This window comes from Adiantum capillus-veneris, chromosome 27 (genome assembly GCF_014529385.1).
Source record: "Adiantum capillus-veneris isolate H3 chromosome 27, ASM1452938v2, whole genome shotgun sequence".
Taxonomy (NCBI): Eukaryota; Viridiplantae; Streptophyta; class Polypodiopsida; order Polypodiales; family Pteridaceae; genus Adiantum; species Adiantum capillus-veneris.
In genome coordinates this window covers 127,834,046-127,849,851 of record NC_140957.1, presented here as the reverse complement: position 1 = coordinate 127,849,851, position 15,806 = coordinate 127,834,046, and the positions used below count along the sequence as shown (strand labels likewise).

General features: G+C 42.5%; 1 protein-coding gene across 1 annotated transcript; it reads left to right on the top strand.

The window, feature by feature from the left end:
• The first annotated feature begins 12,116 nt into the window (after positions 1-12,116).
• On the top strand, positions 12,117-14,287 carry LOC147422737 (protein MIZU-KUSSEI 1-like). Its single transcript, XM_086503520.1, has 2 exons — positions 12,117-12,250; positions 12,599-14,287. Exon 2 carries the CDS (start codon positions 12,609-12,611, stop codon positions 13,395-13,397), a length of 789 nt encoding a protein of 262 aa, XP_086359646.1. The 5' UTR covers positions 12,117-12,250; positions 12,599-12,608; the 3' UTR covers positions 13,398-14,287.
• Positions 14,288-15,806: the final 1,519 nt, after the last annotated feature.

Below are 15,806 nucleotides of genomic sequence, written 5' to 3'. Positions count from 1 at the left end.
AATTTTCAATTCCAAAACTTGCATTGTGTTCCCCTCTCTTTGCGCTTTTATTCAAGTGTAAGCATTGTCACTTTTGTTGTGGTTTGTGACTCCCGGGGAGGTCACCTAATAAAAATGTAACTATTACGTGAGTTCAACAGAAGGGTATTTAAAGTTTTTGAAACTTATATAAATATATATAAAAAAGGAAATTAGTATTTCAAATTTGAAAAAAACTTACAGATTTTAAAAGAAAAGGGTATATTATATTCCTAACAAAATTCATAGATAAGGGGTCTTACAAACATGTCTTGAACGCACGTGATATGGTAGTTTTACACATAGTGAACCCCCCGAGTTGTGACTACACATTAGTGAGGCTTAATTGCAAATTTGAGTGATTAAATCACTATTTTATGACGTTTTGACCATAGGAGAGTGTTCTTAGACCATAGGGTGACATTTTTGGATAGACCCGTTGCAGTTTTCAGGACCTTTTTCATGATGGATCGTGATTTCGGTACCTTGTCAGATTGTGACTAGACTTGCTAAGATAGCGCCCCTTGGTATCGTAGACCTTCCCCTAAAGTTTCATTGCATTTCGAGTCCATTCGAGTGCCGAAATGGCGTGATGACCTAGAGCGGTGAGGAAGGACATAGGCAGATTTCCCTGATCATTGATGATTGATTTGCTTGCTAAGTTGTGTCAGCTTGTTAGGTTCACTTCTTGAGATTGACAACCTCAAAGAGTATCTGTGCCCCATCTGAGTCACTTCCTTGAGTATTGACATTATGTTAGTGCCAGATAGCTATGCTACAAATGTCTGTCTCGCGGGCGACCCACTTACATTGACCATAGTCCTCAGTCTTTGTTGCTAAGTCTTTTGTTGGCCATGGTGAGGTTTTACTGAGCTAGGGAATTCTCAAAATTTTGAGATCCTTTTGGTGATACAGGTTGTTGGAGTAACCCTTATATGGGGCCTCACCATGGGTTATATAGAGAGGATTAGATGCTTTTGATGCCATGCTAGTAGTCTTTTAGGTCATTTGTGTTCATTTTTTGATACATCAATAGTCAGTTGACTTTGTTTATGCATTTTTAATGCTTTTGACAACATTTTCTCAATTCAATTTGAGAAAGGAGAATCTACTAAATTTTCCTAGGATTTTTCCATAATCTTACACTTGGTAGTTATGGATTCTAGTACGAGGAAGACATTTATAACATCCAAAAGCTCCATGGCACAAAGTTTAGTATCTAGAAATAACAAATTCATAATGTTTTGATCCGTAAAGGTCAATTAGAGAGCCATTTTTTGAATGCCAACAGGGTTATGGTTACACAAATGCCCATTGGAAATCACTTGTTGCTATAGCTAGATGCACTACTTGTTTTCATCTTGGAAAGTTAGTGTATTTCATTATCGTTGGTGAAGCTACTTCTCATGCCTTATGGGAGAAGTTATGTAGCACATATACGAGCAAGACTACAAGTAATAAAGTTTACTTGATGAAGAAGCTATTTGAGCTTTGTATGAAAGAGGGTAGCACCGTTTCTAGAAACTTGAATGATTTCAATGTTATCTTTACTCAATTCATGTCACAAAGACTCGATTTGGATAAAGAGGTTTAGTCTATAGTCTTGCTATGCTCTCCACCTTCCTCATGGGATACTTTCTACATAGCCATAAGTAACTCTCTGCTTAAAGGCAAGTTGGTCTAGAATGATGTACTTGGTAGTTTTCTCATGAAGGAGATTTGTAGGAAATCTCTTAAACCTATTAAGAGTGGTGATCCTTATGTTGCACAGGCTTGCAAAGAGAGAGGTTTCACTCTGATCATACCAATTCTAAAGATCGCAAGAAATCTTGTTAGTAAGTCTCATGGTTCCATGATGTGCGCGTCTACCGCACATGTCGGAGGCTGGCAACTTGCCGAACACTGTGTGCAAGCTACAAATAGCTAAAAGCACACAACTAGACTATCCTAGTAAGCTCAAAGGGGCAATGGAGTGTCACTCACCACTCAATGCTTTGCCATCATGAAGGATTCCGTCCCGCAAAGAAGAGGAAACCGCCATAGCCATGCTCAACCGCCTTGTCGTCGCCAATGCCTCCACAATGCTTGATCACTCTCTCTCTCTCTCTCTCAAACACACACACACACACACACACACACACACACACACTTGTGAGTGCACAATGGAGAAGAAGGTAGAGGTAGAGCAAGAGCGCTTCTTTAGCATTGCCCCTCAAGAATGAGGATTTTAGGTCAACATGGACCTTTTATATGAATTTGACCCATTCGCACATGGCACCCACAGTGGCCGGTCATAGGAAACATAATGTAAAAATGAGATAAGTGGTGCGCCTCTCATCAGCAATCACCTACGCACCTATAGGACCGACAAGCCCAGTCCATGACTCAAATAAAGTGATAAGGCATCCGTCAAAGGTGATAGGGTATCTGTAAGTGGTTAACATGCCCCCCTTCTATCTGTAAGTGGTTAACCTGAAAAGAAAGAAACATTGCTAAATCTACCTTCCCCAACTTCCATCAAACAATTAATCTCCTTCTTGCAAAAGCTAAGATATTTGAGTAGATTCATACACTTACTCTCCCAAGTGATATTTCCTCTACAACAGCTGACTCGTCAAGAGACGCTTGTTTGGAGTGAAGAAAGTGAAGGGCATTTTAGAGAGATTAAAAAAATGTTAGGGTCACTCCCTGTAATCCTCCAACCTTGTTGGGAAGAAACATTCTTTGTAAACCCTAGTGTGGGAGAAGAAGCCATTGGTGCTGCCCTCCTACAAAAAGATCCAAAAACCTCCTTTATGAGGCCTGTGTATTTTGCTAGCCGCCTCATGGAAAACACAGAGAAGGCCTACACCCTGATGGAACAGCTAGTGTTAGCTCTCATGTTTGCGGTAACCAAATTTCGGCCATACTTGCTGCCGAAGAGGTTTGTAATTATCACTGTGGAGGATATGTTTCCCTATGCACTACAACATATGGAAATCTCTGACAAAATAGCAAAGTGGGTGGTGCGACTTCAAGAGTTTGATTATACAATACAGGTTGAAAGAACAACTCGATCATGCTTAGCCGACATTTTAACAAACAAGTGCTATGAAAAAGTTTTCCATTTGAAGAGAAAGGAACTTCCACCACCTCCTGCTCTAGAGGCTTTGGTCAATGCTTATAGCCTCTACTTTGATGGAGCATACAAGAGAACCAAGGATAAGGCAGCTGCAGGCATCGTGGTCTTATCCCCATTGGGAGAGAGGATCCATGGTGAAGGGATCACTGTAGAAGATGTCCACTCCAACAATGAAGCAGAATATCATGCTCTAATTCATGGCCTTTGTTGGTGCCTCGATAATTCAATTAAGAGATTAAACGCTTTTGGTGACTCCATGCTTTTGGTAAGGCAAATGCAAGGTACATGGGCTTGCAAAAATGCCCGTCTCTCTACTAAAATGAGAGAAGCAAAAGCTCTTATGAGGAGATTTAGGGAGGCACAAGTACATCATGTGCCAAGAGACCAGAACAAGGATGCAGACCACCTAGCATCATCAAAGTTAAATGAGTCAATAGTGGGAGCAGTGGCCATCAAACTTCCACTTCAGCAAGGCAAGGAGGACTTGGAAGATATTATGCACATTCTGGAGCAAGGAGAGGCTCCTAAACACTTGAATGCAGGGGAAAGGCGATGGTTAGCTAGGAAGGCTACCAGGTATCGCATAGTAAATGATGACTTGTATTGTCTTGGTAAGGATGGTGTGCTTAGGAGAGTTCCTTTGAAGAGTGAAATTGAAGAGATTTTAAAAGCTTGTCACGATGATATGTGCGGAGGACACTTTGCACACGACGTCACTAGTAGAAAGGTTCTATAAGCTGGGTTTACTTGGCCAAGTCTTCATCGTGATGTCAAATACTGGTGTCAAACATGTGATGAATGTCAGAAAGCAGGACCACGACGGCTCATAGCTGAACCTCAGAACCCAATAAAGGTATATGGGCCCTTTGAGAAGTGGGGAATTGATTCCATAGGGCCTCTACCACGCACTCAGTCAGGTAAAGAGTACATCATCATGGGAGTAGACTACATGACTAGATGGGCTGAGGCTATGCCGACCAATAGAATTACTGTTAAGGATGTGAGTCAGTTCATCTTTGACCACATCTGTTGCCGGTTTGGCACCCCTCTTGAAATACTATCTGATAGAGGACCAGGGTTTAGAGCAGACTTGGTAGGAGAACTCATGAAGAAGCTAAATATTCAGCATCAACACTCTACTCCTTACTACCCTCAGTGCAATGGTTTGGTGGAAAAGGTAAATGGAATCATTTGCAAAATTCTCACCAAACAGGTACATGCCAGGCGCCAAGATTGGGACAAACACCTGAATGGAGCTCTATGGGCCTATAGAACCTCCTTCAAAACCACATTAGGGTACACACCCTTTCATTTGGTTTATGGAAAGGAGGCGCTTTTGCCCATTGAAGTGAAGTTAACAAGTCTTCGAATATTGGGTAGCCAGGTAGGCTCTCAAAAGGAGAAAGTACATCAAAGGATCATGGATCTAGAGAGGCTGCAATTGGATCGTGAAGAAGCCATCAACCACTATTCTCAAGAAGCAGAGAAGCGCAGAGAAAAGTTCAACAAAAAGCTAGTATCCAAAGACATCAAAAAGGGATCTCTGGTGCTTCGATATGACAATCGCTTCGACACTCGTAAGGATGGAAAGTTTCTTTTCCGATGGGAAGGCCCGTTCTTGGTCACCAAAAAGTTCAAAAATGGCTCTTACAGACTTCAAGACATTGATGGTAAAGTGCACAAGACCAGGACAAATGGATGGCGTCTAAAGCCTTATCACATTAGGATAAGGTCAGCTCAAGATCAAAGAAAGTAGGCTAGAGGCATAAATACCCCTAGCCAGGTTTGGGGGGGCTATGATCCGAGCCTATCACAAATTTTTGTTTATTATATTTTTTTGGTTTTCCTTGCTTCTAGAGGTTTACAATAAAAGAAAGAGTGAGAACAACCTCTTGGAAAAATTTAAAAAAAATGATTTTTTCTTGACTAGTTCACCGGAGGTGAAAGGTAGAGGGAGAACCTAGTGGTAAAGGGAAGGGAAAATATGTAAATGTGAAAAGAAAAGATATGATGTGGTTGTGGAGCCATGCACCCATGATTCAAGGGTCATGATTGGCTCATATCATCATGGCTTTGGAGCCATATGATGATTCAAACAAATAGGACCCAAGTGGAAGACTTGGTAAAGGAAGAAACCAGACACATGATTTTGCTGAATTTTTAAAAAATACTTCCACTCCGATCCAAGAAAAGTTGTCTTCATCAAAGTTGTAGCTGATGAGCTGGAGATTCTGGCCATATTTTTTTTATAATTTTTGCATCTACGGTCTAGGAGATATGGCCAAAATGGTGGACGCCAGTGTTTTCAATTGTGGTGGAGACCACCCCCTCTACCTTTACACACACACACCCTTCCTTTTCCACATTGAGACCTTCTCTAAAATCAGCCATTAGTCTTCTCACCCTCCTCTCCTTCCTCCTCTCTCTCAAGCTCAAAAACCCATCAAAGTTCCTCTTCTAATCACCTCTCAAGTCATGCTTAATCTTGTTGTAATTCATAAGTTCTCATTCAACCCCTTTCTATTATTACTAGATATGTATCGATTTTATGTAGATTCTTTACATTTTAAAATAAGGAAGCTCTTGGACTCAAGCTATGGAGGAAGGAGTGAAGACAACACAAGTGATGATGGAGCTAATTGGTCAACAAATCACTTGGAAGGAGCTTCTTCATTGGTTGAATGTCCCTAATCAAGCTTCATTTGTACAAATTACACTTGGATCTTAACCTCACTCCTAATCACTCTCTTTCCTATATAAAGAGGCCTTCCCCTTTGTAATTTCAAGCCTCCCTCAGCCCCATTGAGCCTTTGTATCACTCACCATGAGCCCATAAGCTCATTCATTCACTCTATTCTTGCACATCCTAGAGTGCAAATTGTTTCATGCTAGTAACCTCTCCCCCTCTTACTTATCTTAATTAAGAGAAATGTTTTATATGCGTGTGAGAGTGCTTGATGTGATCTTGGTTAATCCTTGAGTGATTGTTTGGTAATCTATATGCTATTTGTGTTGGGAGTGTTTGAAGTCATCCATTCCTTGTACACACACTACGGTTAATGCTTCATTCATAGTGATCTCTCTCTCTCTCTCTCTCTCTCTCTCTCTCTCTCTCTCTTTGTGTAGCGGTCCTAGTCCACGCTTCCAAGACTAGGTGGTGCCCTCATCTCATTTCCCTTGTGGCGCAATGGAGTTTGTTTTGGTGTAGAGGCCGCCATTCCAAATTTCCTTCGTCACTGTTTAATCGTGAGAGCAAAGTATTTTATGTCTGAGGACTGACTAAAGGCTATACCTAGAAGGCCTTCTAGTTAAGCTACGATAAAAGGAATTGCATATGAAATCATTGCCTGAATTATTCCCTTTGTTTGACCCCCCAAAGTGTTTTCCACATTGGTTCAATTTTTGACCAGTGTGCTTATTTTGTATGCCTTTGGCTTTTTGCTTTTCAAGGAAAAGTGCCCACACTAGGAACCTCTAGGGCTCTAGTACCATAGGAAATACATGTGAATAAAGTACCAAATCAAGCTTGGATTTCTCTCCCAGCTTAAGCTTTTACATTTTTGGCACTTTTGTTTTTTTTGTTTTTCACTGCATTTCAATTTTGTAACTTTGGGGGGTCATATTGACACTTTTACCCTCCCCAAGCTCATCACAATAGTAAAATCCCTTTATAATACTTAAGCTAAAGGTCAAGAGGGATTAAGCCCACTAGAAAGCACTAGTACATTGCCCACAATGCTTCATAGCATTGGATTAAGAACCTAAGGTAACCATTGACAATTAGGAAGGCATTTCCCCTGGTATTAAGAGAAGATCTCTAATGTCTATCTTGGTCAAACTAGCTTAGTCAAACTTCTTGATTTATAAATCTAAACAAAGGACTATGACATAAATTTACATTGAATCTAATGTTTAATACTAAGAAAATGTGATATTGTGCTACCAATCACAATTAAAGCAGACAAACATGGATGCTAAAAAAGACAAGAGGCAATGATAATGGACAAGAAACACCTGTTCGTGTTGATGATCGTGTTTAATTGGAAGAGTGAACTAAACAAAGATTGCATGAAGTTCAAAATCCCAACTACTACAATTCATTCTTGTACACACTAGAAAAGACAAGGAATACCTCTACGAGGCACATCAGTGGGAAGAGGTACCAATTTTTATTGAACACAACCAAAACAACATAAAGAACCCTAACCTAAGTATTTGCAACCCCCCTAGAGGGTCAAGGGAACATGATATTGTATAGATGGGCGGGTAGCCCTAAGTCTTAACCCCTATCCTCATCATCGTCTCAAGAAAAATACAATCATCATGAGTGAGACCATACGTGCCATCCGTGTAATCATGTAAATCTTCATCATCATTAGATGCACGTTATTCACTAAGAATGTCACTATGCATGTATAGTCATCTTGCTCAAAAGGGTAAGCTTGTGCAATCGGAGAGATGTTCTCTACTAAGTAGGGATCAATCGTGGTCAAGAGACATATCAGCCATTCTAATTCCTCAAAATTATTCTCACACGCTAGTGTATCTACCAAATCCCATTCACAGGCAAGCAACGAGTAGACTATGTGAAACACTTGTGAAAAGTAAAGAGGGTACCTCTCACCCAAGGTAGGAGTGGATAACTCTAGCGTACTAGCCATATCTGTACACACTTATAGATTTTGGTTAGTGTGCAAATATTGTAAGGGTAATGTCAAAAGGTCGTTTCCTTGTGCATAATGTATTATTTTGATTTTTGGGTCATGTACTAGAATTTGTAGGTTTCAAGCTTTTTTTTTTGTGGCTCTTTCTCTTTACTTTTTTATTTTTGTTTTTCCTAGTATAGAGCTATATATATACATTCCCTAAGATTGGGAGATTGATAGGTCAAGGAGGAAGGTTAAGAGGGGATCAAGTGAATGATGGATGTCAGTAAACACTCCCCCCTTCCTTGGGTAGATCATACGTTTTGGAACAATGTCGTCACCTTTTGGAACCAATTGTTCCAAGTTGTAATGGTTGAAGACTTTGACCAATGGTTTTTCATGATCCTAGACATTTCATGTAGTTGCAAGGGTGGTAAGGTACTCTCCCATGATTTTACTTGTAACATTGTTTTAAGTGATAGATTTACAATGGGAGGTGCTATTCTTTCCTTGTTTTTCTACACAATTTTGGTGGTAGGTGGAAGTTGTAAAGAAGTTTGTGTTTCTGTAGAAGAACTACATGAAGAACAAGAAGCTTCATTTGATTTTTCTATGTTTAAGCCGAGTGATACAAGTCGTTCTCACTTGGGTACCCAAACTAGCTTAGTATCAGATGAATAGTATTCTGTGACATTTCCCTTCCCACGGTCTTCAATCGGCTTTATCGTTACAGGGTTTGACTCACATGGGGGGTCTATAGGTGATAGGTAAGAACACAATTTACGTTTAGACACCCACATTTGATAATTTCCTTCATTGTAGCCTTGGGCTTCCAATAGTCATTTAGGAATCCAACTCAATGTTTTCTTACATTTTTTGGAGCGAGTGGGGCGTCTCTTACAAGGCTTATGTTTTTTAGCTTCAAAAATGGTCTCTAAAGAAGCGCTAGGGACCCATTTGTATGTTTTCTTTGTTATATTACGATGAGGCTTCTGTGTCTCATGCTTTGGTTTAACTACCAAAGTCGAAGCTTTAGAGAGTTGGGCTATAGGTACATATGGTTCAATTACCTCTTGGACATGCAATGTTTTGGGTTGTATTTCCTCAGGAGGTGATATCTCAGGGACTATCGCTTGAGTGGTAGGGCTAAGAGTTGGTTTTTGTGTTGTGACACTCCTAATCCCCCATTCAATAGTGCATTTGGTTGCTAGCATCCACTTGCATCCTAGGTTTATATTGCCTTCTATAGTTCCAACAGGCATGACCAAAAATCTTGAGCTACGACCCCATTGTCATACCTGACAGAAGTGTGCCAGGTTCCAAAAACAATAGTTTTTTTCTTGTTGATACCCTTGACTTGGATGGTACTCTCAGATAGAGATGGATTTCCTAACTGACACCACACTCCCTATGATAGCAGGTTATATTTAGCACCCGTGTCCAATAAGGTATTATATAGCACTTTCCCATAGGCGCTATTTAACTCCATAGGGTATCGTAGAGGTGTGTCAGAGTCCAACCAATGATCCTCTGTTTCAACTTGAAATGCATGTGTAACTCCAAGGTTGGCCTCTAGTTGGCATCTAATATGTTGCTATCGCTCCTTAGCTTTGGCTTGAGCTTCTATCTTTTTCAATTTTGCTTATGCCTTGGCAGCCTTTTTTTCATGGATGGCACGTAGCTCCTCTTGGCTTAAAGGATCATAGTATCTTTTAAATTTACTCCCATTGAGGAATCCAATGGTTTCAACTCCATCAAGAGTTTCCACACGAATGGTACCTTGTGGGGTGATTTCGCATACTCTACATGGTCATTTTCTCGCATATTTCAACTTTTTCTGCACTCCATACATAAGGACTTTATCCCCAACCTTGATATCCTTGTTCTTTAAATGACGGTCAAACCATTTCTTTCTCCAACCTTTTCCACAATTGCATTTTGCAGAGCCAATTGTCTTTCTTCTTCTAACCTCTCAAGGATGTATAAACGCTCAACTAAAGGGTAACCATCCCAACCTTCTTGTGAAGCTACCCGCAGACTAGGAATTACAAACTCCCATGGCATAATTGCTTCGTGGCCATATACCATCTTGAATAGTGTACAATTAATAGACACTTTGTAAGCAGTACATAAGCCCATAGAGCTAATGTTAGCTTCAAATCCCAATATGTGCGAAAAACTTCCATTGCTTTGGTCAAGATAGAAATCAAAGTCTTATTAGTTCTCTCAGCTTGGCCATTTTCTTGTGGATAATAACGTGTAGACTTATGGTGGGCTATCATGAAGGTTGTCGTGAGTTTCTTTATCACTTTATTTATAAAATGAGTACCGTTGTCACTCACAATCTCAAGGGGACAACCAGATCGTGTAATAATGTTCTCAAAGAGAAACTCAGCAGTTGACCTTGCATCAGCCTTGCGTGTCGCCTTGGCTTCCGCCCACTTTGTCACGTAGTCAATGGAAACAATAATATATCAAGATTGAGTGTTACGAGGTACCAGCTAATTGGGCCTACAAAGTCTAAACCCAATAGAAAGAGTCCGATCAAGAGGACGGGTGCTATTGGGAGCCACAATCTTCGTTTTCACTTGTGTTATTTTAGCTTTGGTTTCTTGTACTTTCTTAGATCTCTTGGGGAGCCCATAGAAAATATTTGTTAAGAACTCATGAGCTATAGCCAAGTTTTCCTTGTGAGAGATAGCCATTCAACATTGTGCCTTGTAGAATGCTTACACTTTCAATCTTTGAGGCTTTGGGGGATTTCGCATAGGCAGAGGTCAACCCCCTCGTGCTCTTGCCAGCTTAATCCCCTCCCCCCCGGGCCCCCAACCATCTCTAATTCTACCGATTTTAGAAGGGTTAGAATGGCTCCTCTCTGTTGTTTTTGCGAAGGACTCGATGCAATTAGCTTAATGTTGCTAGCCTTCCTGCAAAATTAGCCTTTTGATCTCTCTTTGAAAGGTTTCAAGCTGTGATGCAACTCTTCATCATAATCAATTAGTAGAGCAAAAGCCCCTTGTGTCTAAGGTCTTGGGTTCAAACCCTTTGATAGCTCGTGTGACATGTAGCCCTTAAGGGTTGTTCGCTAGTCCTCATGATGGGTGGCCAACCTTATGTGACTAGTTGGGTTGCCTCCACCTACGAGACCGAGTGTGTGTGTTGTAATTTCAAAGTTGTAGGTAATTCTCCAAAGAAAAACCCTTCACGATAATTGGTGTCTGGCCCTAGGCCCTGATCCCATCTCCCCATGCCTGTGAATAATTATATCTAGGCTTTCCGTGAGCACATAGGCCAAATCGTCCGTCCAAGCACTTGGGGACCGGGGTACAAGTTACAACGACAGTGGGAAATCGTTTCCCAACGTGCAACGATCGTGCTCCCTGGATCCCGATTCTCTCTCTCTCTCTCTCTCTCTCTCTCTCTTTTCCTCGCGTCGCCGACTCTCCCGCCCTCGCGCCAGCTACCGTTTTATTCGTGTTGACGTGCCCCGCATTCAAGCTTCCTTCCAATTTTGCCTCCAATTAGGCTCCAAACCTAGCGGGCGCTGCTAATTTTGTGCTCTAATGCGTGGGTGGCATGCTGTTCTCCAATCTGTACAGAGTCCACAGACGCATGCGGTCTCCACCGAGGGAGAGAGAGGGCGAGTTTGTAACGTTTTGATTATTTCAAATTTTATAATGGGTAAGAAATGATTTGTTGGACATGCCTGTGAGTGTGGGGTGGGGGCAGGAGCTCGTGAATCGTCACGCGCTGCCAATCAGCAGGCAGCTGCCATGTCCGTGGGCCACTGACTCGTGAGAGAATTTTGGGGGGAGACTCGGAGAGAGAGAGAGAGAGAGAGAGAGAGAGAGAGACCTTGTCAGAGAATGTGTGCATCCTGCCTCCAGGCGTGTTTCGTGTAAATATTTTACCTGCCAAGCGTGCAGTAGTTGAGAGAGAGAGAGAGAGAGAGAGAGAGAGAGAGAGAGTTGTTTGTGGAAGTTGGAAGGAGTATTTTAGAGGGAGAAGGATCCCTGTTGGCATGGGAGTGTCGGCCTTTTGCCAAAGAGTTCGCATTCCCGAAGCCTGCAATGCCGGGCCGGGTTGCAGTGTGACAGCACTGAGCAGACGGGCCGGGGAGGTGCTAGAGAGAGAGAGAGAGAGAGAGAGAGAGAGAGAGAGAGAGAGAGATTCCCTCCCATTTTACAGTCCTCTTGTACCGCTGACTCAATTTTCTCGCGCCTGCTCCTGCTGCTTGCTTGTTACAGCAGACGTCCTGTCTCTCTCTCTCTCTCTCTCTCTCTCTCTCTCTCTCTCTCAGAGAGAGAAGAGACAGAGACACCGCCCCCTACACTTCTAGAAACTGTGGCCGCAGTGGCATCACCTACCTAAGAGGCCGATCATGCGCTGTACCTTCACATCGAGACGTACACCCCTTTGACCCCTTTACGGATCAAGTAGCTTCAGGCATCACAGCGCTAGGCAGGTAACTTACTTCCAAGTTCGGCCTCTCCAATATCTATAATTCTCCTCCTCTTGCACTGAAATCAGTTCTTTATAGTTACTGGTGTAATTGCAAAGTCGGAATCAGAAAACGAAAAGTGAATTTGACATTCATTGGTTGGATTTATACTGCAGATCAGTTCCTCATTCTCATGTCTAATTTCCTGGGTTTATTAATTGATCATGTGTTGCTCTACAAACGACGTCTGCTGTTTAATTTGGTGTTGTCTAATAAATTCATGTGGCAGTTATAGGTCAACCCATTTTAGCTATGCAGGACATATATCTTAGGGGTTACTAATTGCCTGAATCTACTGAATCTTGGAAGCAGGTCAGCCAAGATGGTATCATCACCTTTAAGTGTCGAACGAGATGAGCTCCGCAAATTAGGAGCGAAGAAGCTGAGCGAGTCCGGGCTAACGACACCAGAGAGGCCCCTGGTGAACAGGCAGCTAGACACTGTGCATTCAATGAGCAATGTGAGCAGTCCTGGGCAGCAGCATGAGGAGCTAATTAGGGGAGGATCCGGAGCCAAGAGGCCTAGCAAGTTGATGGGTGCTTTCAGGTCCTTCTGCCACATTCTCCCTCTGCCAAACATGTCATGCAAGTGGCTCGCATTGCCGTCAGGCCCATCCGAGCACCCTTCCTTGGGAAGCCGTGTTACTGGCACTCTCTTCGGATACCGCAAGGGCCATGTGCACTTTGCAGTGCAAGAGGATCCAAAATCACAACCTGTGCTCTTGTTAGAGCTTGCCACACCCACAAGCACTCTTGTCAAGGAAATGGCATCAGGGCTTGTCCGAATCGCTCTCGAATGCGAAAAGACCAGTAGCCGCGGCAAGCTATTCCATGAGCCTGTATGGACTATGTACTGCAATGGCCGCAAAACAGGGTATGCTTTGCGAAGGGTCTGCTCCGAAGCCGATGTGCAGCTTCTGTCATTGGTGCAAGCGGTATCTATGGGTGCTGGGGTTCTTCCTGTGAATGAAGAGGCACCTGAAGGTGAGCTCATGTACATGCGGGCGAAATTTGAGCGTGTGGTCGGCTCAAAAGACTCGGAGGCCTTCTACATGATGAATCCTGATGGAACTGGAGGTCCTGAGCTGAGTATATTCCTTCTCAGAATATGATCTTTGGCGGTATAGTTCCTCTGGCTTACACAAGTTGTCTGCAAGCTCATCAACGTCCATTGATATGTTTATGAAGGTTTAATGCTTCTAATTTGAATGCTCTGCCCATATCGTATGGTTTTTCCCCAAAAACAAAAGCTTTAAAGCAGCTCATGGCATAGTAGTGGAACGGTTTGCGACGACGCAGAATGCGGATCCAATTGGAGGCTAGGGGTCATGAGATTCCATGATTAAATTAAGTAGGTGATGAATTGCAGAGTTTCATCAACCTTGCTCCGAGGAAATGAAATCTCTCTTCTAATCAGCTCCTTCAAGAGAGGAGTGGCTCCTCCTCCTTTCATCAAATGATCGACCGGTGTTGGGAGCTCGAGCTGGCCGAAGCGATCAGTCCTGCAACTAGTACTGCCCTACTAATACAGTTAAGGCAGGGTAATATAATTAAGGTTTCTGTTTTTCATAATCTCAATAACACTGCATTCATTTGTTGAATGCGTGGACGAGGCATTATAATTTCCTTTTGGCCTCCCGAGAAACTGTAATAGTTCCCCTCATCATAAAAGACAAAGGAAAAGCATAGGAGTGCTGCTTCGCACCTGTACAGTCGGATAACAAAGTATTGTCATGTTGAGTCTCTCTCTCTCTCACACACACACACACAAACGCGCACACGCGCGTCAAATTTGTATCGTTTAGCATGTCTGTGTCACTTGTGCAGCCCTCAAATTACTAGAAGACTAAAGTCTTGAAGGGTGACTCTACTTTTTCGAAATTTTCCTTTCGAAGGCCCTATCTTTTCCTTTTGAAGGCCCTATCGAAACTCCCATTCTATTACTATCAGTGTTCGTGAAAATTCATTTTTTCAAACACACAAATTTCCTTTCCTTGAGTTTGCCAAGAGGAAATTTTTAGAAAATTAGGGGTATTTTTTGGGCTTTTATAGTATTTTTTTCTATTTTATGGCGGAATTTCTCCTTTTCCCCTTGCCCTCAATCGGCATTTTTGAAATTGGAAACGGCATTTAGCTGAGACACATTTTTCCTGAACACTGATTACTATACAACCATTCTTTTAAAATTCAATACAACGAGTGAGACTCCCTTCGCGGAGTGGTTGCCTACGGTAGCATCAATGCATAAGTATCTCTCTCATCAAAGTACACAAAGATAGGCATGATTATAAGAGTGGTTGGCGTTCACTACTTGTAGAAGGTCTATTTGTCGCATGACCATGAATAGTGTTATGAGAAGTTGGATCACTGATTGAGGTAGATCTTGTAGAAGATGTTGAAGTGTCTGAATCACAATCCATATTATGAAAAGTTTGGGTAGTAAGTTGAGATTCACTTGCCCTTAAAAGCTATCTGTTAATCGACAAGTGACACAGTTGAGTCAATACTAGGCGAATAGGAGGCTTGGGGATTGCCTAACGCTCTCTATCGCTTGGTAGACCTTGGGGTTAAAGACATTACAAGAGACAGTAGAGTCAATACTAAGCGAATATGAGGCTTGGGGAGTGCCCAACGCCGCCTATCGCTTGCTGTTGACCTTGGTGACGAAGACATGACATACGATGTTGACCTTGGTGACAAAGACATGACATACGAAAGTGAAGTCAACACCGGGTGAATATGAGGCTTGGGGACTGCCCAACACCACCTATCGCTTGGTATTGACCTTGACAAATTGGCAACGGCACAGTAAACATCCACGAATATTACATTGTTTTGAGTCAGGGATCGGGCTTGTCGGTCCAATAGGAAAGGGTAAGAGTGATCGCCGATGAGAGGCGTACTCTAACTAGAACATTCAAGGGTTAGTTGGCTAATCGTAGGTGCCCAAATGTGAATAGACGATCTCATATAAAAGTCACCTAAACCTAAAAAACACTCATCTCTCATTTGTGCAATGCAAGAAGAGTGCTCTTGCTCCATCTCCATCTCCTTCTTCGTCTCCTTTGAGTACTAGTGTGTGTGTGTGCTTGAGAGAGAGAGAGAGAGAGAGAGAGAGAGAGAGAGAGAGAGAGAGAGAGAGAGAGAGAGAGAGAGAGGTAATCGAGCATTACGGCGGCACGACAACGGCGAGGCGGTTGAGCACGACGCAATGGCAGCTCCCTCTTCTTCGCGACGAGGAATCCTACACGATAGCAAGCGTAGAGCGGTGAGTGACACACCATCGTCATCTTTGGGTTTACTAGTTTAAATTAGTTGCGTGCTTGGAGCCATCTATGGCTCGCACACAGTGTTATACAGCCCTTGCTTCGATACGTGCAGCAGAAGCCCACATTTTTGGCACCGTTGTCGGGGAATCGCCCTGCACTAAGCTCAAGAGGTACTCGTGCTTCTTCTGTGAGTGTTTGTGTTAGGAAGGAAGAGGAAGAAGAAGAAGTTATTTTCTCCAAGTTTTTATTTTC

Excerpts from the sequence above, each read along its gene's own strand:
- LOC147422737 (XM_086503520.1), top strand. The coding sequence starts at position 12,609 with ATGGTATCATCACCTTTAAGTGTCGAACGAGATGAGCTCCGCAAATTA.